This window comes from Brachyhypopomus gauderio, chromosome 14 (assembly GCF_052324685.1).
Source record: "Brachyhypopomus gauderio isolate BG-103 chromosome 14, BGAUD_0.2, whole genome shotgun sequence".
Taxonomy (NCBI): Eukaryota; Metazoa; Chordata; class Actinopteri; order Gymnotiformes; family Hypopomidae; genus Brachyhypopomus; species Brachyhypopomus gauderio.
Window position 1 is genome coordinate 14,506,313 of NC_135224.1, and position 26,061 is coordinate 14,532,373.

The 26,061-nt window shown below is 42.5% G+C and overlaps 2 protein-coding genes across 7 annotated transcripts in view; both read left to right on the top strand.

Annotated features, from left to right (window-relative positions):
* The first annotated feature begins 1,024 nt into the window (after nucleotides 1–1,024).
* On the top strand, nucleotides 1,025–14,777 carry ro60 (Ro60, Y RNA binding protein). Of its 6 annotated transcripts, XM_076973158.1 has the most exons (10): nucleotides 1,025–1,234; nucleotides 4,263–4,554; nucleotides 5,481–6,078; nucleotides 6,198–6,418; nucleotides 6,839–6,985; nucleotides 7,476–7,613; nucleotides 8,130–8,246; nucleotides 8,937–9,053; nucleotides 12,772–12,918; nucleotides 13,085–14,777. In XM_076973158.1, exons 3-10 carry the CDS (start codon nucleotides 5,490–5,492, stop codon nucleotides 13,235–13,237), a joined length of 1,629 nt encoding a protein of 542 aa, XP_076829273.1. In that variant the 5' UTR covers nucleotides 1,025–1,234; nucleotides 4,263–4,554; nucleotides 5,481–5,489; the 3' UTR covers nucleotides 13,238–14,777. The 6 variants fall into 6 exon arrangements, with proteins under 6 accessions (XP_076829273.1, XP_076829275.1, XP_076829272.1 ...); XM_076973160.1 differs by lacking the exon at nucleotides 4,263–4,554 and having other exon boundaries at nucleotides 12,772–12,922; XM_076973157.1 differs by lacking the exon at nucleotides 4,263–4,554.
* Nucleotides 14,778–18,241: 3,464 nt separating this feature from the next.
* cdc73 (cell division cycle 73, Paf1/RNA polymerase II complex component, homolog (S. cerevisiae)) overlaps nucleotides 18,242–26,061 on the top strand; it is a 28,368-nt gene continuing 20,548 nt past the window's right edge. Inside the window, exons 1-8 of the mRNA XM_076971945.1 lie at nucleotides 18,242–18,400; nucleotides 20,322–20,427; nucleotides 20,790–20,859; nucleotides 20,954–21,016; nucleotides 21,138–21,190; nucleotides 21,315–21,403; nucleotides 21,688–21,901; nucleotides 23,846–23,944. Coding sequence (XP_076828060.1) covers nucleotides 18,270–18,400; nucleotides 20,322–20,427; nucleotides 20,790–20,859; nucleotides 20,954–21,016; nucleotides 21,138–21,190; nucleotides 21,315–21,403; nucleotides 21,688–21,901; nucleotides 23,846–23,944 — 825 coding nt within the window. The 5' untranslated portion in view covers nucleotides 18,242–18,269. The remainder of the gene's footprint in view (nucleotides 18,401–20,321; nucleotides 20,428–20,789; nucleotides 20,860–20,953; nucleotides 21,017–21,137; nucleotides 21,191–21,314; nucleotides 21,404–21,687; nucleotides 21,902–23,845; nucleotides 23,945–26,061) is intronic.

Below are 26,061 nucleotides of genomic sequence, written 5' to 3' on the forward strand. Positions count from 1 at the left end.
GCTGTTACGCTGATCCCTGGTGTCATCTCCAGATCCAAATGGCTCCTCATATTTAGTCCTGATATGTTTTAAACCCATTTTGGAAAGTTTCAATATACTTCATGTGTATTTGGTGTTTGCACTGATGCATTGACAGGCATGGAATTTTTGCAAGTTTGGGGTATTTTAATGGTGAAATCAAACCTCATATACACCCACATTTCCCACATGAAGTAAATTCTTTGCCCATGATTTGAAGAAATCCCGCAAACATGTACACATTTGCCCTATGTGGTCAAACTGTGTGTGTGTGTGTGTGTGTGTGTGTGTGTGTGTGTGTGTGTGTGTGTGTGTGTGTGTGTGTGTACGTCTATGTGAGAGTTATGTTTTTACTATTCAGTAAGCCTATTTGACATTTTCTAAGAATGTTTATAACAAAAGTGCTCAGAACAGACGCTGTTTTATTAAAATAATAATACTGTATAGGTATACCTAGTTAACGCATTTCATTATTCCCGCGAGAGTGGGCTACCGTTAAGTATATGGCGATTCCCGTTGTCGTTGCGCCATGAGTTGCAATAAGTGAGTGAAATAAGCATCGCGAAGTAGGTGCCGCCGCATAGCAGCTAGTGGACGGGCGGAGGTAAATGAATATGGACGCGTATGTCTATAAAGCCTATTACTGTGTACTTGCTTCCCCCTTCTGGTCCAAACTGTGAATTTCAATCCACATATTATCCATATTAATTTGGCGAAAGTTTGGGAATTTCATACACCCCCCCAACACACACACACACACACACACACACACACACACACACACACACACACACCGAGTGAGACCAGTCCAGACGCACAAACTTAATATGATTAAATTATTTTGTATTTGGAATTGATCATTTGTGATGAGAAAAATAACAATTTGCCCGGAACATTTTTTTTTGCTCACGTAAAATCAAAGTAAACGTCGTCTCAGTGGGTCTGATGCTGAGTTCTGCTGTATCAACGCATGCGCCTCTCCCAGAAGCCCCTGCGGCCGCCCGTCTGTGGGTTTAAGGGCGCAGCGACACTCGGACCCTCAGAGACACACCGAGAGAGGAGATCTAGTGTCCCATCTCGGACCCTCCGAGACACACCGAGAGAGGAGATCTAGTGTCCCCTCTCGGACTCTCAGACATACCGAGAGAGGAGATCTAGTGTCCCATCTCGGACCCTCAGAGACACACCGAGAGAGGAGATCTAGTGTCCCATCTCGGTGAGACGCCGTGGGGTCGCGTTGCTTGTTTAACTGTTTCGACTGGACATCGGGAAGTGTTTAGTGTTCTAGTGAGTTGTGTGTAATGTGTGTCCTGCCTCATATCCAGCATCTCTAATGCTAACCGGCTAGACAGTTTCTGCTCAATTACAAACCTAGTCGTTTTGTCAGTTGGTACGTTTAAATATATATTTATTATATTTCCTTGTATTATAATTCGGTGTTCGGTGTCTGTTGTGCTCAACGGCATCACTTAAAAGCAAAGCTGTATGTGTAGGTGGCTAACTGGACGCTCAGGTCCAGACGGACGGGGTCCAGGCCGAGCCAGGTCTTAACGAAAAAAACGTTTGCATAATTGTATGTGACAGGCAATATGAACAGAACTGTAGGTTTATTGTACCTGAATTTAAGTCTTCATCCGACTTGGGTTAAGTAGCTAGTTGAGTGATCTGTCTGTGATTTGGCGTTTCTTCACTTCGGGAAAATACCACAAACAAATAACTGGACAGAATGTACTACATGCATTAGAGGTTACATTGTTTGTTCGTTGTTAAATACGGTGCCAACCAAACACATTATTCTTTAGTTATTTTTCGTCTATTGACCACAAATATGTATTCACCCACATGCATGTACCCCGCATCTTTGCTGAACGCCTAGTCTTTGGGCATCTCGTTGCATAATGTAGCTCTCGGTTGTGTTTTCCAGTCTTTCTTCTTGACTTTCTTAAAGTCAAGTTTATTTCTTATATAGTAAAATGTGTTTAAATAATATTTGGTGCTGCAGTTAAAGTGAAATGGAACGTTTAGTCCATAGATAAATAGGAGGGTCATTCCTACAATTCGGTGCTTTTTGCGTCCCCAGTAGGCCCACTGATTACTATATTTATTTTGTAAAAATGCAAGCAATATAAATTCTGTAAATCCTACTAAAAAAGTAGGACACTTTTCAAATGTGAAACATAATGCAGTCTACCCTAAAATTTATTTTATACCTTTATCACTTTTTATTTATCAGATTTTCCATTTCCCTAGAGTTGTGCTTTCTGTTTTTGTGATGGAAATATGAGGTATAATAATTTGAATATGATTATGAATATTGTTTAAAAATATTGCTTAAGTCCTCCCTAAACTATATATTTTCCTCAATGAGGTTAATTTTATCACCATTTTTAACGGTTTATTGCATGTCCCTCAAGTTACTGTCCACCCTGTTATGCGTAAGTACTGTCTCTTTAAATGAAGAGCTGTTTTGCATACCGACATAATTTCCTAAAGCTCAAATACATTTTTTTCAGAAGCAAACTATGGCTATCTCCTCATGTCAATGTCTGTTATTCCTCATTTTATCCCATTAGTTTGTGGTCAACCATGTCCACTCTGGAGAAATATGAGGACATGCAGAAAGTTTTAATAATTTCATCAAAATCACACACTGGATAATGGCTAACTATGTCAGAATATCCACCCTGTTACCATTAATGACCTAACAGGGTGGACATCATAGTGTATCTATGAAATTGTAGGTGTTTTATGAAGCTGTTTTTACCAATTTAGTTAGACTATTGGTATAAATATTGATATTATGTGTGTATCTCTTAAAATAATGTCCTCAAGAGCTGCTGAGAGACAGAAGCATTACAGGGAATGTTGGGATTCTGATCCTTTAAAGGAGGATGAAATACTCACAAAAAGAGAGAGATACACTATATCTCTAGTGCACCTAAGCATACATACTGTTTCATACAATCATTTGTGAAAGAATGTATCACTTTCAGGAGCTCAGTGAATTCCAGTTTGAAACTGTAATAAAATGCCACCGGTGCTACAAATCCAGTTGTGAAATTTCCTCACTGCTAAATATTCCAGTCATCTGTCAGCTGTATTTTAAGAAAATGGAAGTGTTTGGGAACGACAGCAACTCAGCCACGAAGTGGTAGGACATGTAAACTGATTGAGCGGAGTCAGTGGATGCTGAAGTGCATACTGTGAAGAAGTTGCTAACTTTCTACAGTCAATCAGTACAGACATCCAAACTTCATGTTAGGTTCCTGTGCGCAGAGAACGTTATGGAATGGGCTTCCATGGTCAAGCAGCTGCATCCAAGCGATACATCACCAAGTGGAATGCAAAGAGTCAGATACAGTGGTGTAAAGCACGCCGCCACTGGACTATAGATCAGTGGAGTCATGTTCTCAATGTTGGTGGTTTAAGTGTTGTATATATTAAATGTTGTAATGATACCCCAGACAGGTAGAAATAAACACTCAGTGTTGAGATGTCGCGAACCGACCCAAAACAGTATTGTAAATTTATACTTGTAATACTACAAATAAAACCTTGTCAACCAAAAAAAGTGGAGGCGCGTTCTCTGGAGTGATGAATCACGCTTCTTCATCTGGCAATCTGATGGATGAGCCTGGGTTTGGAGGTTGCCAGGAGAATGGTACTTGTCTTTCTGCATTGTGACAGGTGTACATTTTGGTGGAGGGGGATTATGGTGTGAGGTTGTTTTTCAGAAGAGGCTTGGCCCCTTAGTTGCAGTGAAAGGAACTCTGAATGCTTCAGCATACCAAGACATTTTGGACAGTTCCATGCTCCCAACTTTGTGGGAACCTTTTGGAGCTGGCCCCTTCCTCTTCCAACATGACTGTGCACCAGTGCACGAAGCAACGTCCATAAAGACATGGATGGCAGAGTCTGGTGTGGATGAACTTGACTGGCGTGCACAGAGTGCTGACCTGAACCTGATAGAACACCTTTGGGATGAATTAGAGCAGAGACTGAGAGCCAGGCCTTCTTGTCCAACATCAGTATGTGACTTCTCAAATGTGCTTCTGGAAGAATGGTCAAAAATCCCCATAAACATACTCCTAAACCTTGTGGACAGCCTTCCCAGAAGAGTTGAAGCTGTTCTAGCTGCAAAGGGTGGACCAACATCATATTGAACCATATGGATTAAGAATGGGATGTCATTTAAGATAATTTTTCCTCTTTTCTTTTTCCAAATGGCTGCCTGCCTACCCAAGAAATACTGAGCCGACAAGCCTTTCCCAAGATCCACCCTGGGCCAGCCACCTCCTAACTGCCTAACCAGCTATGATGACGGATCAAACCACTGCCCTGTCTAACCAGCTGTGGATGAAGGATCAACCCACTGCCCTGGACCCTCTCACCACCCCAAATTCTCCTCTGCTGTGGCTGTATCTCCACGGCCCTGGACTACTGTTACCAACCATCAAGAAGTTTAGGACTGAATAGGAATTCGATTCTCGGTCTGGGCTGCTCTGTGTGGAGTTTGCATGTTCTCCCTGTGCCAGCGTGGGTTTTCTCCGGGTACTCCGGTTTCCTCCCACAGTCCAAAGACATGCATGTTAGGTTGATTGATCACTGTAAATTGCCTGTAGGTGTGAGTGCGTGTGTGTGTTGGCCATGTGGTGGACTGGCCCATGGTGTACCCTGCCTTCACCAGGAGATGCTGGGATTGGCTCCAGCCCCCCTGACCCCAATTAGCGGGGTTAAGCAGTACAGATAATGGATGGATGGATGGATAGGAATTGTATAGAGAACACATGTATATAAATACACATAAAGTTATAATGTTTATGCATGGAACCAACGTAAATAAGGCGAATAACATCTGTAGTGTTTTAATGTGCGTGCAAACGAGGAGTCGGGTTCTGCCGAGGAGTCAGAAGTCATCTAACAGGGTCTTTTCCAAGAGGAAAACAACATGTCGACACCTATAAATGACTTTCTGTAGTTTTCAAATGACTTTACTGTCATCTGTCATAAACATCTGTGTGGTAGCTAAACGTTGACATTTTAAGGTCAAAGTCAATTATATAAGCATAGGCACATGCCAGTGTTTCAAAACAAAATGTCAATGTTATTGTCATGTGCCACCATCACCCAAACGTAAAATGTCAGTGTCAGTGGCATATGCAAGTGTAACCTTTATGTAAGATTCCAATGCCTTTCTGTGTTATTACCGTTACTGTCATAACCAGTCAAAAGCACAAAAGAACAAGCTTTTTCAGTCTGGACATAAGTCAGTATTTCATATATGTATTTCGAGGTCCATAAACCACCTCGAGCAGCGTTTTTGCCATTTATCCTGCTTAAACACATTGTAGAGGGTTCAGGTTGTATAACGAGTTGATAAGCATCAGGTGTATTAAATGGATAACTCACCAAAATGTCAATGCTATGATCTGTTTGTGATCAGATTTATTTATTTTCTAAAGGAACTTGCTATGGATGCGTCATCTCCACAGGACCAGACATCCGATGCTAGAGAGCCGGACCTGGAGAACTCTGGGAAGGTGGGGCCCATATGGGCCGTGACTGAGGCCGTGCGCCTTCGCCGCTTCCTCTGCTATGGCTCGGAGGGCGCCACCTACAGCACCAAAGAGCCGTCGCTCACGCCCGAGAACGCCCTCGCACTCGTCCAGCTTGCGGAGGGTGGGCGGGGCTGCGAGGTGGTGGAAGAGGTGCGGCGCCTGTGTGTGTGTGGCGGCGCCGTGCGGCCCAACGCAGGCCTCTTGGCGCTGGCCGTGTGCTCGCAGCGGGCCGACGGCAGGGCCAAGCGGGCGGCTCTGCAGGCTCTGGGCGAGCTGTGCCGGGGACCTGCTCAGCTCTTCACCTTCGTGCAGTATAGGAAGGAGCTGACGGGGGCGGAGCGCGGGGGCATGTGGGGGCGTGCCTTGCGCAAGGCTGTAGCCAACTGGTACAACGGGCAGGACGCCCTGCGCCTCGCCCACACAGTCACCCGGTGCAAGCACAAAGCGGGCTGGTCCCACCAGGACCTCTTCAGGCTGTCGCACATCAAGCCAGCCAACGATGGTGAGGGGCAGCAGTGCTACGCCTGGTTGGTGTTCTTGCTCTATTGGTTCAGTAACGTGCTAAAAACCTGCTCTTGTTTTTCTTTTTCTTTTTTCCTGATAGTTGTTTGTATCTTACAGCTGTTGCACTTATTAGCAAATATGTCACAAAAGGCTGGAAGGCGGTCCAGGAAACGTACGCCAACTGGGAGAACGCTGAGGAGCTGATGAAGGTCTTCGCCTATTTGGAGGCTGTGGAGAAGGCCAAGCACTTGACAGACGAGCTGGAGGTGGTGCACCTGATTGAGGAGCACAAGCTGGAGCGAGAGCAGATCCTCACCAACCACTTAAAATCCAAAGAGGTCTGAACTTCTTGAACACAGCCTTTTTGGGCCCACACTCTTGGCTGCTTAACCTCGGTGGTTTCTCACTCAGACTGGGTTTAATGTGGACCTTTTGAAGCCAAGCTCTGAATTAAGGTTATTGTAGAAAAATGCCCGCTTGTATAGGCTGAAATTTGATGTAGCGAAGCACTCTGAATGAAGGATGATCTTTGCAGGGAAACACTTTGCAGTCAGTCTGAAGTTCTCTTAGACGTGCTAGGTGGAAGTAAACACGTGCTTTGCCATCTTTCTTCTATATTTTGTCTTGGTGTCATTATTCTCCATTCTACTCTTAAGCAAAGTCTACCTTTCTCTGTGTTGGCATATCGGTGACCTAAGTAATCGATTAAAAAATGTATTTCTGTTTATTCAGTTATACCCATGGCTTCCTGTTTCAAGGTATGGAAAGCTTTGCTGAAGGACATGCCAGTGTCTTGTCTGATGAGGCACTTGGGGAAGATGACAGCAGACAGGGTGCTGATACCTGGAAGTCCAGACGTCGTGGCTGTCTGCGAGAGGATCCAGGACGAGCAAGCCCTTATGAAGGTTCAGTTTGTTCCACAAACAAAACTACATGGTCATGCTGAACTTCTATATTTCAGTCCCATGCTTCGTATACAATTCCAATACTAAATACAGTTTTGAAACAATAAAAATAATACACATGGAAATGACATATCACAGTACATGCAGTGTACAATACACAGGGGTGTGTATGTGTGTGCATGCCTTTACCTTCTCACATGTTAAAATACCCCCTAACTAATATGCTGTATGCAGTACTGAAGGCTCTTCTCTTAGAGTATAGACCACATGGCTGTGGTAGCCATAACTATGATTAAAACATTCAGTTCATTTAATCAGCTGTTAAGATGCTATCTAAGAAAACATACATAATTAAATATGGAAATGTATTTTTTTTCATCTATACCTCTTAAAGAGAGTCGGTATGAATGGTTACATGCTACAGCTATGGTAACCTGCATAGTATTTGCAATATTCATGACCAGCTGCTGTCTGACTCAAATCCATCCAGACGAAAACACACCCCTTCAGCGTCTTGGTTGCGTCCGAGAACTACAAGCGAGGTCACGGAAAGCGAGGCAAGCTGAAGTGGGACCCAAACAGTGACGTTGTGCGAGCACTGGACTGTGCCTTCTGCAAATGTCTCTCCGTGAGTGCCTTCTGCACTCAGATGCACACTCTCACAAGCAGACACAAAACAAAATGAACGTACATCAACGGCCTTAAGAAAAAAGATTTTAGAGGTCGGTAGACCTTTAGTTAATGCATTGCATATGACGAAACCTCATAGAGTTGTTTCTGTACATAGCAGGTTAGCATTACGGTAAGAATAAAATTCTCAATCCTGAATGGTCACAGAAAATCCAAACAAAACCATGCAAGCCACCTTAATCTTGCCCACCGAAAATGGTGAGATTGTATTCTCAGCAACAACAGCTAAATTGCTCTGAATTTCCTGTTACATAGTTCGCTATTATAAACCTTCTCAGTGCATCATGTATAAGATCAAAAAGTCCTGCCTTGATTTTACATCACCTAATTCATTAAAATTATTAAAGCTACCGGCTGACTTAAGTTAATGCACAAAGTTGAATCAGAAACCTAGTTTGCTATGTTTGCTGACCCAGAATTTACAGCAGTGACACATGTACGTCATGTCTTCCAGAGCGTGGAGCCCACAGGAAGGCGTTTCGTAGTGGGCGTGGACGTGAGTGCACGTCTGGGCAGCCTGGCTCTGGGCAGTTTCGTCAGCACAGTTGCTGTAGCTGCGGCAATGAGCATGGTGAGGCCACGCCCATACCACCCTCTACCCCATTCCCCCGCACCACCCTCTACCCCATTCCCCATACCACCCTCTACCCCATTCCCCATACCACCCTCTACCCCATTCCCCATACCACCCTCTACCCCATTCCCCCGCACCACCCTCTACCCCATTCCCCCGCACCACCCTCTACCCCATTCCCCATACCACCCTCTACCCCATTCCCCATAACACCCTCTACCCCATTCCCCCGCACCACCCTCTACCCCATTCCCCGCACCACCCTCTACCCCATTCCCCCGCACCACCCTCTACCCCATTCCCCCGCACCACCCTCTACCCCATTCCTCATACCACCCTCTACCCCTCCCCCGCACCACCCTCTACCCCTCCCCCACACCACCCTCTACCCCATTCCCCCGCACCACCCTCTACCCCATTCCCCATACCACCCTCTACCCCTCCCCCACACCACCCTCTACCCCATTCCTCATACCACCCTCTACCTCTCCCCCACACCACCCTCTACCCCTCCCCCACACCACCCTCTACCTATTCCCCATATCACCCTCTACGCATCCGCCACACCACCCTCTACCCATACCACCCTCTGCACATCCCAGCTCCCTACAGCATCCTATGAATTGCAAGGAAAAATGTAAAAAGTTTTGACTTGTATTTCCCTGTTTTACCGCGCGACAATGACAGGCAATCGTACACGGTGAAGCAGAGGCTGAAGTTCTGGTCTTCTCTGAAGGAGCCATGGTTCCCTGCGCCATCTCAGCCAACGCATCCATCACGCAAGTAATGGCCCAGCTAGTTCAGGTAACTGCTTCGCCCACAGAGAACATGGAGAGGCAGGATTATCTAAATGGACTTTTGTCTGCCTTTTGAAGTGCTGAAAAAATGATGGCATTGGTGCTAAAACTGCTGTCATATATAAGGTCACAGGCAGTCACTCAATGCCTTTGTCTAACTGCTTTAGATGGTTTTAGGATGGTTTTATAGACTAAAACAAACAGCACAATTGCTGTGTCTAATTAACTTGCATCGGTTCCACACCAAATGTCAGAGTTACAATGTCAGAGTTAAAGCTCTCGATAATGAAAACAGTACCCGAATAAGATGGGTAATAATAATAATAACGGTTGATACTCGTCATGGGGTCAAAATCTGACCAGTGATTAATGAGGCAGCGTGTTGCTGCTGAATTATGCATGAGAGCAGGTGTACTGTGGTCTGTAATTGCTCACTTAAGATATGAATGTAGGAGTTAACTAAACAGGTGAACATTTTGAGGTGGGCAGGGTACGACCCACATTTTAAACATTCTAAGCTAGACACAAGATTGAAAACCTGGGTTAATAAGGGAATAACTGCCTTCAATGGTCAAAGAAGGGAAATTCTTATCATACAAGCTTCTGACTAAACAATTTTACTTGGATAAGCAAGACTTCTATAGATATTTACAGATTAGACATTATTATATCAAAGAATTAAAAATGATAAATATACCAAAGGGTAACAAACTGAAGAAAGTAATACATCAATTCCAGATGAAGATTAGGGTATCTTTTGTAGGTGTATAACTTCAACATCACATTCTAGATTATTAAGGGAATTTAACTGGAAATGTTTAGTTAGGCTTTTTACACTGCTAAAAGAAGAGCTTTGATGGATAAAGAAAAGCAGCAGGGGCTATGTTGGAGACAGTGTGGTACTCAGATGGCCAAACACTTTCACATTTTCTGGAGTTGGTAATGCAATTGCGGAATTGTTTGAGATCGAATTTCAATTTACATGGGTGAATCTTCATATGGGAAAGGTGCTGCAACTAGTGGGAAAGAATGATAAATACCTGTTCAAAATATTGTCGGCGGCAAGGAAAAATAAAACAGTAACTAGAAAGTGGATGCAGCAGGATCCTCCAACTAAAAAACAGTGGATTGAAGTTGTTCAAAAAATCTATGCAATGGAAAGACTTACGTTTATGTTGCAGTTAAGATTGGACCATTTTATAAAATACTGGGATAAATGGATCTTAACCTTTCCTATTGATGAAACTAACACCTTGAAATAATATGCACTGTGCACAAAGATGTAACTCAGTGTTTTTTTTTTTTTGTCCATTTGTTTGCTTTTTATCTGTCCATGTAAGCACAGTGACACCCTTTGGAACTGCTAAACAGCTTTTGTTCTTGTTCTTAACCCATTTCAACCCATCGGTCACAATTGTGACCAAAAAAAAATTCATTAATTATAAGCCTCTAAAAATGTTACTGGGTACTTTCCCAATACTATATAAGGATATATTGAAATATTACAGTGTTTCAATTAAATGTGGGCAGTATCACATTTTTTGAGTAAATTGTCACATGACCAGAGCAGTTTACTTCCTGGTTGCACCTTGAGAAGAGGATGGCTGCCTCAAAGCTCCAAAATAAAAGGATAGTAAAGTATGTTAAAATAAACATAGAAAAAAATATTTTTGTACACATGCTCTCTAAGTTGTTTAGTTATGATATATGCATTTACAATTAGTCAAATGTCTTTGGTGTGTTTGCAGAATGAGTAAACATATAAGCAGTCACAATTGTGACCGGTGGGATAGAAAGTTGTATCTAGATGCACACATACTAAATATACAAAATTCTTCAGGATGACTTTAAGTGAAGTCCTTGACATGTAGATGATGGCCCAGACAAACATGCAACATTGCAATCATACCTCAAAATGAGAAAGATGCTTTTATAAATGTTGGTTCAGATATGGACTACCAGGGAGAGATGGGCCATTTGCCAGCTAGAATTTAAAATGCTGAACTGTTGGAGACAGATGATGACCGGAATAAAATTTACTGTGAACTCCCCCTCCCCTCACCCCCACCCCCACCCCAACCAGCCCCCCACTGCAATATATCACCTTTGAAAATTAGAGTACAGGGCTTTTAGAAAACGTTCCAGGCAACCACAAGAGCCAACCTCTTCTTCACCACTGTCTACTGTTAAACGGCCAAGATCTTCTAGCCACCCAATAGATAAGATAAAAGAGCCTCCAACATCCTCATGTCACAAGACTGGCCAGTCTGAGAGACCTCCAAGATATCCTAGATGTCAGAACAGGTCTAAAGACACCCCAAGGTCCTCTGAATTCCAGAATGGAGTCTGAGGAACCTTCAAGGTCATCTAGCAACCAGAGGGGTCAGCCCGAAGGGGTATGGGCACAGCCTGAGGTGGTAAAAAATAGTCAAAGTCAAATTTATTTATATAGCGCTTTTCACAACACATGTTGTCACAAAGCAGCTTTACAATCGTATGGGTCCAGATCCCTAATGAGCAAGCCAAAGGAATACATATAGTATACAGCCCCAATGCTGCTGAATGTGTCAAACAGAGCTGTCCAGATCCAATGGATCCAATGAGAGATCAATGTTGAAATGTCCAAACTCTACTCTACCCAGACCAAGGCCAGGCCACTGAATATGAATATGGAAGAGCTCCTTACATTCTATGGGATTTTACTGGAATCCGGATACAGCACAATTCCAAGAAGGCGTATGCACTGGTCGTTTGATGATGTACACATTGAAAGCATTTCAAATGCAATGCGGAGGAAACGATTTGATGAGATCATGGCCTCTCTACATTTTGTTGACAACACCAAGATCACAGTGGACTCATTTTTCGAAGTCAGACCCATCTTCACTGAGCTCAACACATCATACAAAGTCATGCCATATCCAGAATGGCTGGTTGTGTATGAAAGCATGATACGATATTATGGCCATCATGGATGCAAGCAGTTTATCAGAGGCAAACCAATCTGTTTTTGTTATAAAATCTGGAGCCTTGCCTCACACAAACGGTACATGCATCATATGAAGCCATATGGGGGACGCTTCACGCTCCTCCCACAGACCAGATTAGGTCAGGGGCCTCAAGATTCAACATCACAATCAAGTCCAAGAAGTGGTGGTGGCCCACTTTTGCATGGTCTCTCAACAGTGCACTTGTGAATAGTCATTACTTTTATAGAGATGTTATGGGAGGGACCATTGATCTGCTCACCTTCACACGAGTAGTGGCACAAACCTTTCATTGAGAATACGCATATCATCCCACCGGTCACAATTGTGACCGGTAATAAAACACACTTTTTCATCTACTTTTCTCATTTTTTTGGAGGAAATAATTCTTGATTATTTCAAAGGGTTGCTAATAACACATGATTTGCATATTTGCATGTCTGGGAAAAATTTGGGCATAAATGGGTTAATAAGTATGTTTGTGTTTGTTTGTATGTATATGTATATCTGGGTGTACGCAAATGTATATACGCTTGGATATATAAGTTTGGATATACATATGTGTATGTATGTACACGTTAAAAAATAAAATTTAAAAATGTATAAAGTAAAAAAAAAAGATATGAATGTAGGTGCAAGGTAATCACCTAGTTAATGAACAGCACCCTGTATGAGAACCTGAGCTGACGGGTCTGTGGTCAGGTCAGGTATGAGCTCTTTGTGCCGTCTGTCCTCCAGGCACGCAGCAGCACCACGGACTGCTCCCTGCCCATACTGTGGGCCGCGGACAACCACAAAATGGTGGACGTGTTCATTGTTTTCACCAACAATGAAACCTGGTTTGGAAGGGCAAATCCAGCAGAAACACTGAGAATGTACAGACAAGTAGGTGACTGCCTTTTTAAACATTCAATCTCACATGCTGCTGACTTGACCAAAACAATTTTTGGCATCTATTTATAATTTTATTGGAATAAAGATTCCAATCAGAGTTTGTACCACTTTTTAAAAGAAAACATCAAAGTGCTTCTGTTTGTGTCTCCCATGTCAGAAAACTGCTGTATTCTCCAAGTTGATTGTGTGTGGAATGACGACCAATGGCCTTTCTGTTGCTGATCCGGATGACCGGGGCATGTTGGACATCTGCGGGTTTGACTCGCGGGCAGTTGACGTCATCCGTAACTTTGTCTTGGATGTCATTTGAAAGCGGTGCAAAGTGGAAAATGCAGTTCTGAATGGACTGGAGTTGCACAGCGTGGACATGCCCTGGTCAAGCCACATACAAAGAGGGTGAAACAAAAACACATGAATGGAAAATGCTGAAATATTCGTTTGTGAATCTTTTCTTGTCTAATCAGTCCAAATGACTGAGAAGCAGCTAATTCTTTAAAAGTCCAGCGGGCTGGATTAAAATGTGTGACCCATTTGGTATGAGGAGTTTTAAGATGGATCACTGAGTTAGACTTATGTGCTGCTGTTGTGGGCCAAAAAAGGCTTGTTCAGTTATGACTAATTGGTTTTTATGTCAGGTTTGGAAAAGGCCAAAAGCTCGATACAGTAAATGCTTTTTACGGCACATCTTGGTTTATTCCACTGGTAAGATGTTTAACGATATGCTGTACATTTAGAGGCCTTTCTTTGTCGTGTCTGGTCTGTATTTCATCCCTACATGTCCTCTGATCTCTAGCCACTTAATCATAAAGCTGTTCATTTTAACATGTTTAAATGTAAAAGCATAAAATATTGGGGTTTTTTGTTATAGTTTTTTTTATATACTTTAAATGTGTTTGTGTGTTTCCCGTATTGATGAAGTCTAATGTCCTCAAAGACCCATGTAGGTCACTTTGTGTAATATTTTGTGCTAAAAATACCTCAGCTGTTATACTGTACGGCGGAATATCTAGACATTAAATTTTTGTAATGTTACTGAATTTTTAATTGAAATGATGCTGCAAACTACAGTTATTTAAGACACAACAAATGATCTTCGAGTTTACACTCCTGGTGAACTTTTAACTTGTGGAAGACTGAGAAGTATACAGTGTACATTCTATCTGTATATTGTAATGAAGAATTATAATGAGAGATGTAATCAATCTGAGATGAACATATTTGTAGCAGGACCTTGTTAGTGGGCTCCTTTACATTTTGTTGCCATTTTGCATTTAATCTTTTTCCTACTGTGTTGCTTTTTGTAGAAATAATTTGAATCCAAAGTTTGTCATTGCTAATGAGTGAGAGCTAATATATTTAGCTTGTGGCCAATTATTATGCAACTTACTTTATGCTAATTTATGCTTACCATCTTTCATTGTTGGGTACAGTGGAATTGTTTTGGTTTGCACTGTAAGGTCAAAGCAAGGCAGTGATCTTAAATAAAACTAATGCTAGTAAAGGAAATTGAAATCTAGAATTGTTAGATTGGAGCACTAACATGTCTAACACTCCTATAGAAAATGACTACCTGTTGATTTTAAGAAAAATGAATGTACTTTTTGTTGTATCTGTAATAATAGAGACTTAAGAAAATGTGATTTATATTTCCTTGAATCTTGCTATGTCAAATACTAAAAGTGCTTTGTTCTCAGTGGCAGTAAAAAACAAATTATGTGGCAGAAGCTGAGACTAAATCAAGTCAAGCTGCCATAGCAGTGTCTGCACGCCAGTCCCTGAAACTGACGGTGACGAAAACATGGCTGTGAGTTTTCCATTTGGTTAACCTAATAAAACTTAATTTTCTTGGACCTGTTACCTTGAATGAATGAATGAATGAATGAATGAATAATTAGATTTATATAGCACCTTTCAATATACCCAATGTTGCTTTACAATTTTTACGTAGGTTAAAACACCTTTGCGGCACTGTTTCATGTTACATTTATGCTGCTACATGTGGGTTTTCTGGTGAACCCAGTTCTGATTTTTCCCTGCATGAAAAAGCACTAAATGTTGCTTGGCTAGCAAAAAAGGCATGTTGTAATCATGGTGATTAAATATTTGATTGCTATGGGTTGCTGTCTTGCAGAATGACAGTAATGGTGGTTTCAGCTATTTATCCAGTTTCCCTGAATTCATTGCAGAATTGCACAATATAATATGTTAATTGTTGTCATACTGCCCTTGTACTGATGCTGAAAACACTGCATATGTAAATGAATGCTAATATCATTTTTGGGAGTGTTATGAGTGTCGTGACTAATCTCAGATGTTCCCAATAAGATCTTTGATTAAGGTGTGCAAATTAATTTGAGAATAATTAATACTGTGTCATTTAACAATGGCACATTATGGGCTAGTTCATCAGATCCAAATAAACCCCAAACATAGATTAAATTGAATTGTCTGTGTTGATTCACCATTGGCTCTGCAATTTAGTCCAAGATTAGGCTAAATAATTTTCCCTGAAACAAGCCCTAACTGTTCACCATTTGGTGAACTCTAATATATCCAAAGAAAAATCACTGCCTCACTTAGTATTAAGTTTGTCTGAATGGTGTTAAATACATCTGAAAATGAATCCAGAAACGGATTGCGTTAGATATGCATAAATGATGTCTTTATTATTTATAGATGTGTCCTTACTTTTTTTACATATCACACTGGCTGAATTCGAAATGCTGTACTTAAGCAGTAGGCACTAGATTTCAATGCAGTAAGTTCTGCTCAACCGTTAAAGCAGTGTGTTCTTTCAGTAGGCGACTGGGCACTTTTCATAACCTCTGACTACCTGTTATTTCGTACTACTTTGGCATACTGAATGTATGAAGTATGGCATTTCGGACTGAGCCACTGTCACACAAAAGTGCAGAGTTCTATGAGAGCTGCTTCACACTCTATTAGGGGCAGAGTAATAGATTAATTCACGGGTATGACATACAAGTTTTGCATTCAAAACGTACGAGAGGCATGGAACGCAGAAGCTCAGGCTGTGTTCGAAATAGCCAATTACATACTGCATACTGAATAAAGCACTCAGTATATACTGGATACTGCATACTGGTCCTCGTAGTAGTATGCAGTACAGTTTCCAGTATGCGACAAAAGCAAAGCATACTACGGGGTCACGTGAACATAGCGTTGCATGATGGGATGCAGTACACCACGAAGATAGCTCTGTTCATGTACTAGAATATTTTGCGGAAGTAGTATGTCATCTGGGGATGTTTCGCGTACTGGAAAAAATCTTTTTTATTCGCATACTGCATACTGATTTGGGACCCAAGCAGTATGCAAGTAGTGTGTAGTAAGCTATTTCGAACATCAAGCCATTTTGAGAAACCAGACATGACATATTTAGTAACGTTATATATATATATATATATCGGGGCAGTCATGGCCTGGTGGTAGGGAACTGGTCTTGTAACCGGAGGGTCGTGAGTTCAATTCCCAGACCTGAGGCCATGACTGAGGTGCCCTTGAGCAAGGCACCTAACCCCAACTGATCCCCGGGCGCTGGGCTAGGGCTGCCCACCGCTCTGGGCACGTGTGATCCACAGCCCCCTAGTAATCACTAGTGTGTGTGTGTGTTCTGACTGCACAGATGGGTTAAAAGCGGAGGACAAATTTCGATTGGGGTGTAAAAATCACCCCATATATATGTAGTATTTTGTCAATTGTGATTTTTACACCCCAATCGAAATTTGTCCTCCGCTTTTAACCCACTTTACCCACACATTCAAAATAATTTATTATTTATATATATATATATATATATATATATATATATATATATATATATATATATATATATATATATAATTATTTTGAATATTTTAACGATATGAGACGAGACATTTGATGAAATAATAGAGACAGTTTTTCACAAGTTTAAATCTCTAGTTACTTAGTGGTAAAGTGCTCGAAATTCTGAAAGGGATAAATTACGAAACAAATTCTTTGCAGTTAGTTTTTATTGATTGCTTTGACCTGTTTGAACAAACTGGGAACCTCTCAGTCTTCATCATCACCATCTCAAAAGAGCAGAAGTGTTAAGTGCTGCAAATGTGTTAACCCATTCTCATTGCATTGATACAGTTTTCCCACCCTTTTGCAAAACAGTTAACGCAGATGTCATTCAAGAAGTCCAAACTCTAGGAGTTTAGCTGTGGTTACAGAACAGAAACCATATGCTCCAAGCTCTTAGAAACTCCCTGATCATTATGAAATCACTGAAAGCACCTGGTTGACACTTCTTCACAGAATTTTTCAATTTGCATGAACAGTCTGCATGAACAGATGCCCTTGCTCAATGCAATGACTGCTGCTGCCCAAGATATAGATGCAGAGGCATGTCAAGGATGGACCAGGCATGCTAGATGATTTTTCCCTTGGTGCATTGCACGAGAGAATATTGAATGCGATGTGGATGAGGCCATGTGGCCCATTCTTCAAGCAGAGGAGACTAGAAGAGACAAAAGAGTATCACTTGTGGCTATCCCTTATATTCTTATAGTATAGGCCAGAGGCCTACTATAGATTTTTGTTCTTTACTGTAAAAGACTGTGTTTTTTTCCCATAATTTCTAAAACAGTAATGGATTTTATTTTTATTTCCATGTATTCTCTGTTGGAATATTTCATTTGTCAGCCACAGTCTGAAAAAATTAAGAATTTAATCAATAAAATTTGCATCAAAGCATATCTGGTTCTGGATGCATTTTTGTAAGAGGGCAAATTTGACTACAAACGTCACTGGCATGTAAGCTACGTAAAGTCATAGGCTTCAGTGACAAGCAATGGTCACTTGGAAATCTCACGAGTGCTGCATTTTGTATTTTGTTGCCCATTGTTTATTGATTGATTAGGTGCTCATACACTTGTGTCAAAGCTGAGTTGTTTCAAGGCAAAGTTTGCTTTTGTTCCATATTTTAAAGGTTTTGGCACAGTTAGAGCCTTTTGCAAACAAAACGTGTCATTTTGACCACTGTGGCACTGTTTAGGCCGCTGTGTTAACTGTTTTGAAAAATGTGGAAATTGAGTTGACGGCTGCGTCAAAACAATCTATAAAAACTAACTACGTATCAATCATGAAAATGTATTTATTTTAGGCCACACATAAACAATAATGCATCAAATGCCTCATTTCGTAAAAAATAAAATAAATATAACTTGAAAGCTAGATTTTTCCTAAAATATTTCCTGTAGTTAGGTATTTTCCAACAGGCAATTATTGGGGACATCCTTTGTTGAAAAGTAACCGGGGCTTAAATAAAATATTCCCCATGAAGAGAAGTGAAGATGGCGGACGTGTTGAGCGTTCTTCGACAGTACAACATCCAGAAGAAGGAGATCGTGGCCAAAGGGGACGAAGTCATTTTTGGAGAATTCTCGTGGCCAAAAAACGTCAAAACTAACTATGTTATCTGGGGGTACGTCCCGCGGTCTTCGTCAAGTTTTCCTACGTTAGCTAGCTTAGCTTGGCAAGTTTGCACAACACGCTCGCCGATGACGGACGAGTCTGGGTGGCGCTTTAACCCAACGGGGACGCGGTCTGTCACCGGGGCTCAAACGTGCCCACACGACAGAAACCAGGTTGTTGGGTTTGGTGTATGTTTTGTAAATTGTGTTGTGGTACGGGTGGACCGAGATGACTTGCTAGCTGCGTTCGCTGTGTAGCATCCGCGCTAGCTTAGCTGGGTGGTTAGCGAGCAGCTACGAGCCCTCTTGGTGTTACGCGCTGAACTTCTGAACACGTTCGGGACGCCGGAGTTTAACGTTTAGTTTCTTCACATGAGAGGAGATGTGTGAGGTGTGTGTTATAGTCCTGTGGACGTTGGATGAGATTCTGCCTGGGATAGAGTTGAAGGCAAGGATAGACACTTTAGAGAGCTCCAAGTTCATTTCCCTGAATCGTTCAGAGCTCGTAGTCCTTAGACTCGTTCTGTGGGGCTATGGTTGCAGAAAGGAGGCATTTCTTAAGGGGTTCATTTTGATAAATCCAATCATTTAATTACTTACTGAGTAGTTAATTAACTTTTAGCTGGACCTATGGCCATGAATATAACGAAAAGTCGCTGTATGTCTGCTGCCTCTATCTTGACTCCCATGTTCGAGTTTCACGCAGCTATGTTTGTTTTGAGCAAAACGTCATTTTTAAAGAAGATTTTAACTTGCTTCAGTCTCCTTATAAATCCATGGATTAGACTCCGGACAATCGTCCAGTCTCTACAGCTGGTGGAATACACATGTTTCCAGGACCAGGGATACAGTAATGATGGTGGTCACTCCAGTCCCCATGCCCTTTATTATTATTATTATTTGTCTTGTAGGTTCCTTCTGACTTGCCTAATAAAAGCCATAGATGCCCAACACACACACACACACACACACACACACACACACATATATATATATATATATATATATATATATATATATATATATATATATATATATATATATATATATATATGTGTGTGTGTGTGTGTGTGTGTGTGTGTGTGTGTGTGTGTGTGTGTGTGTGTCTCCAGTGATGATTGTGTTCAGTCCTGGCCTCAACTAACCCTAACCCTAGTTCAGTGCAGGCCCTCAGGGTGCTGTGGTTTCTCTGTGTACACTTCCCATTGTTGTGTTTGACCTCATTGTAAAAGTTAAATTCTGTCTGGAGGTAGTCTCCATATTCCTAATACTGCAGAAAGCCCTTTTAGTGATTTAAACCAGGACTGACTGTCTTGTCAGATGTTGTCTATCCCTCTATCCCTTGAGACATGAGCCTTTAGCATCACTATCCTTTATCCCAAAATGTTCCTTCCTAATACTCTGACAGTGCGTAACGGCACAGCTAAGTACATGTCGTGTGACATTGGGATGACTGCACTATTTCCAAACAGCTTTTGGGTTTCAGGATCCTATTTCTCATAACAGTAGCTTCAAATTAAAACAAGAATTGTGTGCAACTAATGGGCAGATAGCAGCCTTTTGAGGTTTTAGTATTATCTTTAAATGGCCTCCCTTTGAATAATGTGCACAGTGAACTGTTTTCAGTGTTTTATGCTTTGATTTGAACTGTTGCTAATTGGTAGTAAATGGCAACCAATATATGATCGACTGCCCTTGGTGTAAAATCTCTACTGGCAGGGACTTTTCCAAATGAGACCTGCCCGATCTCCTCCTGAAGCGAGTAAACCAGCTCGGTGGGGCATCGATTGACGCTCCTTGTCGTCCTTGTTCTTCCATTACGAACGCCCAGCCTGATGCTAGAGCGCTTTACGCTTTGAGGCAGACGCTCCCCTTGAACACACCGTCATGTTTTCTATGCGGAATAAAACACCTTTGTAACCTCTGTTATAGAACGGGGAAGGAGGGCCAGCCCAAGGAGTACTACACACTGGACTCCATTCTCTTCCTGCTCAACAATGTGCACCTGCCCCATCCGTCCTACGTCCGGCGAGCTGCGGTAAGCTCCTTCTGGTGATGGGACAATTGACACTGGCCTGTCATGCACAGGCGTTTGTTTAGTCAAGACCTGCGTTCCACCAGATTGCAAGCGTTGGTTAATTTTCCCAGCGATTTTAATCATTGTATTATTTTGTTCCAGCAGTGTAATGGCCTTTTTTGTTTGATTCTTACAATAACATCAACATGAGTATACATACTCGCATGTTTACATACTCACAATTTGAATAGCTAATGAGTGGATTTCTCTGCATTTGTATTCTAATGAGAGGGTCTCCTTAGTATTCTAATGAGGGAGTCTTTTATTATTTTTAATGAGTGGCTTTAAAAAAATTTATTACGCTTAATCCTCCCTATTTGTAGACGGAGAACATTCCTGTAGTTAGACGACCCGACAGAAAGGACCTGTTATCATATCTCAATGGAGAAAGCTGTAAGTATAACAAATGAGTGTTTAGTGATTTGAATTCATTTAAATCAGAGTTTGTGGCAATAAGCTGTATTGCATGTCTGTTTTGTTTTTCAAGCATCATCAACAAGTATAGACAGAAGCGCTCCTATTGAGATTGGCCTTCAGAGACCAACACAAGGTGTGTGCTGAACATTTTTACTGAACACGGAAAGATCTCGCCCTTGTTTACTTTTTCATCCCAGTTCGCTGTTTATCGTGGTATAAAAGTGGCAGTGTGACTGACTTTCTTTGTTTTGCAGTCAAAAGAGCTGCAGATGAAGTCTCTTCTGAAGCCAAGAAGCCACGGGTTGAGGTATTTGAAGAAAAAAAATCACTTTGTCTCCTGATAGTTTTGTTATTTGCTTGGGTTAATTAAGGCCCCTTCTCTCTCTCTGTCTCTCTCTCTCTCTCTCTCTCTCTCTCTGTGTTTGTGTAAGGATGAGGAACGAGTGCGTCTGGATAAGGAGCGTCTGGCAGCCCGTCTGGAAGGCCATAAGGAAGGCAGCGTGCAGACGGACCAGATCCGGTATGCCTGGACTGATGACTGCACCAGCGAGCCTAGTGACTAATAACCCAGAGGACGACTGTCAGTTTAACATACGACCACGGCTCGCTCACAGACTGCTCCACTCTCCGGCCCAGCGCCCTTTACTCTTCACGCTCCCTCATGTTGTTATATCACTTAATATCTATTGAAATTTGTGTTGAATTTTATTTAATATGGTGCTTTCTCCAATAGAACAATGTTTGTAAACTCCTGCTGTATTTTAAGTCCATTCCTGTGTCGGTAATGCGGCATCTTGTGTTTAGTTCGCTCTCAGAGGCCATGTCTGTGGAGAAAATCGCCGCCATCAAGGCCAAGATCATGGCCAAAAAGCGTTCCACCATCAAGACTGACCTAGACGACGACATCACCCTGAAACAAAGGAGCTTCGTGGACGCTGAGATGGACGTGACGCGCGACATCGTCAGCAGGGAGAGGGTGTGGAGGACGAGAACCACCATCCTGCAGAGCACCGGCAAGGTGAGGGGAGGGCGGTTCTCGGGCCCTCGGAGCGCACCGCATTCTCATTGGACACGAGCGTGCTGATCTCATACAGGCATCCTCACACATTGACCTTGCCAAAGCAGTAGCCCAGAGGAACAGAGTTTGACCTTCAGTCAATACTGCTGTGGAGCCTCATAGGTTTCTTCTTGTGTGTTCTTGTGACTTCTGAGCCTTAACGTTGAAGGCCATCCCTCTTGCAGCGTGATCCCCTGCCTGAAAGAAAATCAGAACAACCTAGAAGTATGTGTGTCGATGTATGAGTCGACACCGAAGCAAGCAAGCAGAGTGCACGTGTGTGAAGTTCTTTGGAGAGACTTGTTTGTATTTGTAGTATGTGCCTTATCCTCTAGGTGGCAGCAGTATACTGAAACTGAACCAGACTTGGCAATAGTGTGGTACTTCTGTGGTACTTTTTGATTCATCTCTATCAATCCACTCAAAAGCAAATAAAGACCAGAACAGCATGGACCGAACACAGTTGGCTGCAAAAAAATAAAAAATAAATAAAATGAATTACATGGTCAGCATGGAAATGTATGATAACTTTCATAGTCTTTCATTTGGTTTATACTTTTACATTTATTAAAATGTTGCTTTAGGGAGTTTTTCACTGTGTTTTGCTTCTCTTTGTTGACTAAAAGGGTTATTGCTGCAAGCCCACCAACTCTCTAGATGTAGATTTACGTTACCAAAGTGATTGGATGTGTTTTGAGGTGATGGTAGTGACGATGGGGCAGAAGAGTATGGTGTCCTGGGGGTGATGGGGCAGAAGAGTATGGTGTCCTGGGGATGATGGGGCAGAAGAGTATGGTGTCCTGGGGATGATGGGGCAGAAGAGTATGGTGTCCTGGGGATGATGGGGCAGAAGAGTATGGTGTCCTGGGGATGATGGGGCAGAAGAGTATGGTGTCCTGGGGATGATGGGGCAGAAGAGTATGGTGTCCTGGGGATGATGGGGCAGAAGAGTATGGTGTCCTGGGGATGTTGGGGCAGAAGAGTATGGTGTCCTGGGGATGTTGGGGCAAAAGAGTATGGTGTCCTGGGGATGTTGGGGCAAAAGAGTATGGTGTCCTGGGGATGTTGGGGCAGAAGAGTATGGTGTCCTGGGGATGTTGGGGCAGAAGAGTATGGTGTCCTGGGGATGTTGGGGCAGAAGAGTATGGTGTCCTGGGGATGTTGGGGCAGAAGAGTATGGTGTCCTGGGGATGTTGGGGCAGAAGAGTATGGTGTCCTGGGGATGATGGGGCAGAAGAGTATGGTGTCCTGGGGATGATGGGGCAGAAGAGTATGGTGTCCTGGGGATGATGGGGCAGAAGAGTATGGTGTCCTGGGGATGATGGGGCAGAAGAGTATGGTGTCCTGGGGATGATGGGGCAGAAGAGTATGGTGTCCTGGGGATGATGGGGCAGAAGAGTATGGTGTCCTGGGGATGATGGGGCAGAAGAGTATGGTGTCCTGGGGATGTTGGGGCAGAAGAGTATGGTGTCCTGGGGATGATGGGGCAGAAGAGTATGGTGTCCTGGGGATGATGGGGCAGAAGAGTATGGTGTCCTGGGGATGTTGGGGCAGAAGAGTATGGTGTCCTGGGGATGTTGGGGCAGAAGAGTATGGTGTCCTGGGGATGATGGGGCAGAAGAGTATGGTGTCCTGGGGATGATGGGGCAGAAGAGTATGGTGTCCTGGGGATGATGGGGCAGAAGAGTATGGTGTCCTGGGGATGATGGGGCAGAAGAGTATGGTGTCCTGGGGATGATGGGGCAGAAGAGTATGGTGTCCTGGGCATATCCTGAGCATCACATTCATTTTTCCCTTCCATTATTTTAACTAGAAATGTTTTTCTAATTCCAAAGTGGTGTGATATTCTCTTGTTTTGCCATTCTTTGTATAACCACAGTGTTTTGTTGCCTCTTGATCTTCCAGAACTTCTCCAAAAGCATCTTTGCAATCCTGCAGTCTGTGAAGGCCAGAGAAGAGGGTCGCGCGCCTGACCAGAGACCTGCACCAAACCCCACCCAGACAGTAGGGGGCGCCACACACTCGCCTCACCATCCTCACTGGGATAATGGGATTTTTCCACTACTATTTCCGGGTTCAGGGACAAGGTGTTAGATAACGGGAGGGGAAGTAAAGCCTTCTGTTAAAGCAGGCATGTGGGGTATTCCGCATGGCAGTGTTCTTCCATTAGCCAAGTTAGGATTGACCTCGGGCTTAACAGTTGACTTGGTATGCAAGCGGTAACTCTCAGCTTTTCAGTATGTAAACCATCTCTCTCAGTTCAGCGTAATGGTACGCGTGAATCCATTTTTTTCTTCCCTCACAAATCAAACTGCATACATGAACAGACCACAGCCTATCTAAGCTTCTGATACTACAAAAGCAGTCATTATTTTCATTAATGCTTGTCTGCTAAGGTTGTTTTGCTCTTTGATATCTTGCTTGCTTAATTTTAAAAAGTCACAAATATATAAACATATAATTGTGAGATTATGTATAAAAATTGATCAAAGCTGAAGCTTTTCAAGGACTTTAGTACTACATCTCATACACTAGGAACACAGGAGCCCCCATTTTACAGCTGAGATGTTGGATCACTTGGTTAATCAGTGGCTGCCTTCATGGTATCGATTAAACCAAAGATGAAGTCACTTTGGATTAGTGGCTCCAGCTCTCTTCCTGAAAGGCTGTCTGTCATGTGCTAATACCCCTCATATCTTCTTAAGCTTTCGTGGTGGTAGTACAAAACGCTATCAGTTTCTCCGCATATCCCTGCTATTTGTCAAATAAATGGAGCTTGAAATGAACTCAAGGATTCTAAGGGAAATTCAATTATTTAACCCAGTGAAGGCCAAAGCTTTTGGGCACCCAACCTGTAAGGCACAGTGTGGGCGACTGGCAGTTTGTTACAGGTTATAGCAGATAAGATACAGGGTGCGGTGGTTAAAGGAATCATTCAAGGCAAAAATTGAGTGTGCATAAATGTTCTACTCCTCTCAAACGTTGATTACACATTAGACTATATATTAGACTACGCTGGAGGTGGGTGGGCGAAAATGGATTCAAAAGGCACAAGCAGACATCGTAATATTACATGAGCGATTGTCTGTCTGGGAGCTTCGAATCTTGCACTATGCCATGATTTGATGGATAGTGGTGATGGTGCCTTTATTGTTTCTATTTGTGACTAAGGGGGAAAATGCTGTTGGCTTTGTGTTTGCAGGTATTGTTTGTTTAAAGTGAAATTGTATGTGAAGTTGTATGACTGCATTGCGCTGGAGATGTTTGTTAAGATTAAGTGGAGTATTTTGTATTTTTGAAGAACTTTAATGGCCACTGTAATTTCAAAGTACAATAACAGGCAAAAAAAATTGAGCACGATCCTCCAATCGAAATCGCTCCTCAACGTTCTGCTCGGCGGAGGCGTTTATACTTGGCGATCGATCGCGATATAATACTAAATTTGTGTCCATTTACAACCCCTCTCCGCTAACAATTTACACTCACCACCCTCCGTCAACAATTTAAACTCGCTACACCCCACCCCCCCGCTCTAATATTATTTGTTGATAGTGGCACACTCATTGACTGGACATGTTAAAATTGGCACTCCATGTCTCAAAGGTTGCCGACCCCTGGTATAAAGCCTTGTTTGGACCTAAGTGGTTCTGCGTCGTAAACGGAACTTGGTGTTTGGCGTGCGCGGCGGAAGAATACATGGTTACGCAGCTCGGGACCGAGGAGGACAACGTCAGGATAGGGTTTTAGCCTTAGTTAAACACAGCTATGGATAAACGGCTAGCTTTAGGATAGGATAACTGCGTACAGTACATTATTTACAGAAAAAGTTCAGGCTCGGGAATTTTTCCCACTATCACCCCTGCAATAAGCATGATAATAATTAAATGACATTTTAATGAGGGGACGATTGATCTCAGTTCCTCAGATATTTATAGGTGTCAAATTTCATGGGCCAGACCTTGTAATGTGAAAGGAATTTGCATGAGAACATCAGATGTTGACCATGTCCGATTGATCCTGTATGAGGATGTAGCTAGTAAAATCTTTAATCGTTTTCCTAATGACCAGAAAGTTTGTATTGCCAAATGTCAATGTTAAGAATATAATTTTATTGTATGGTT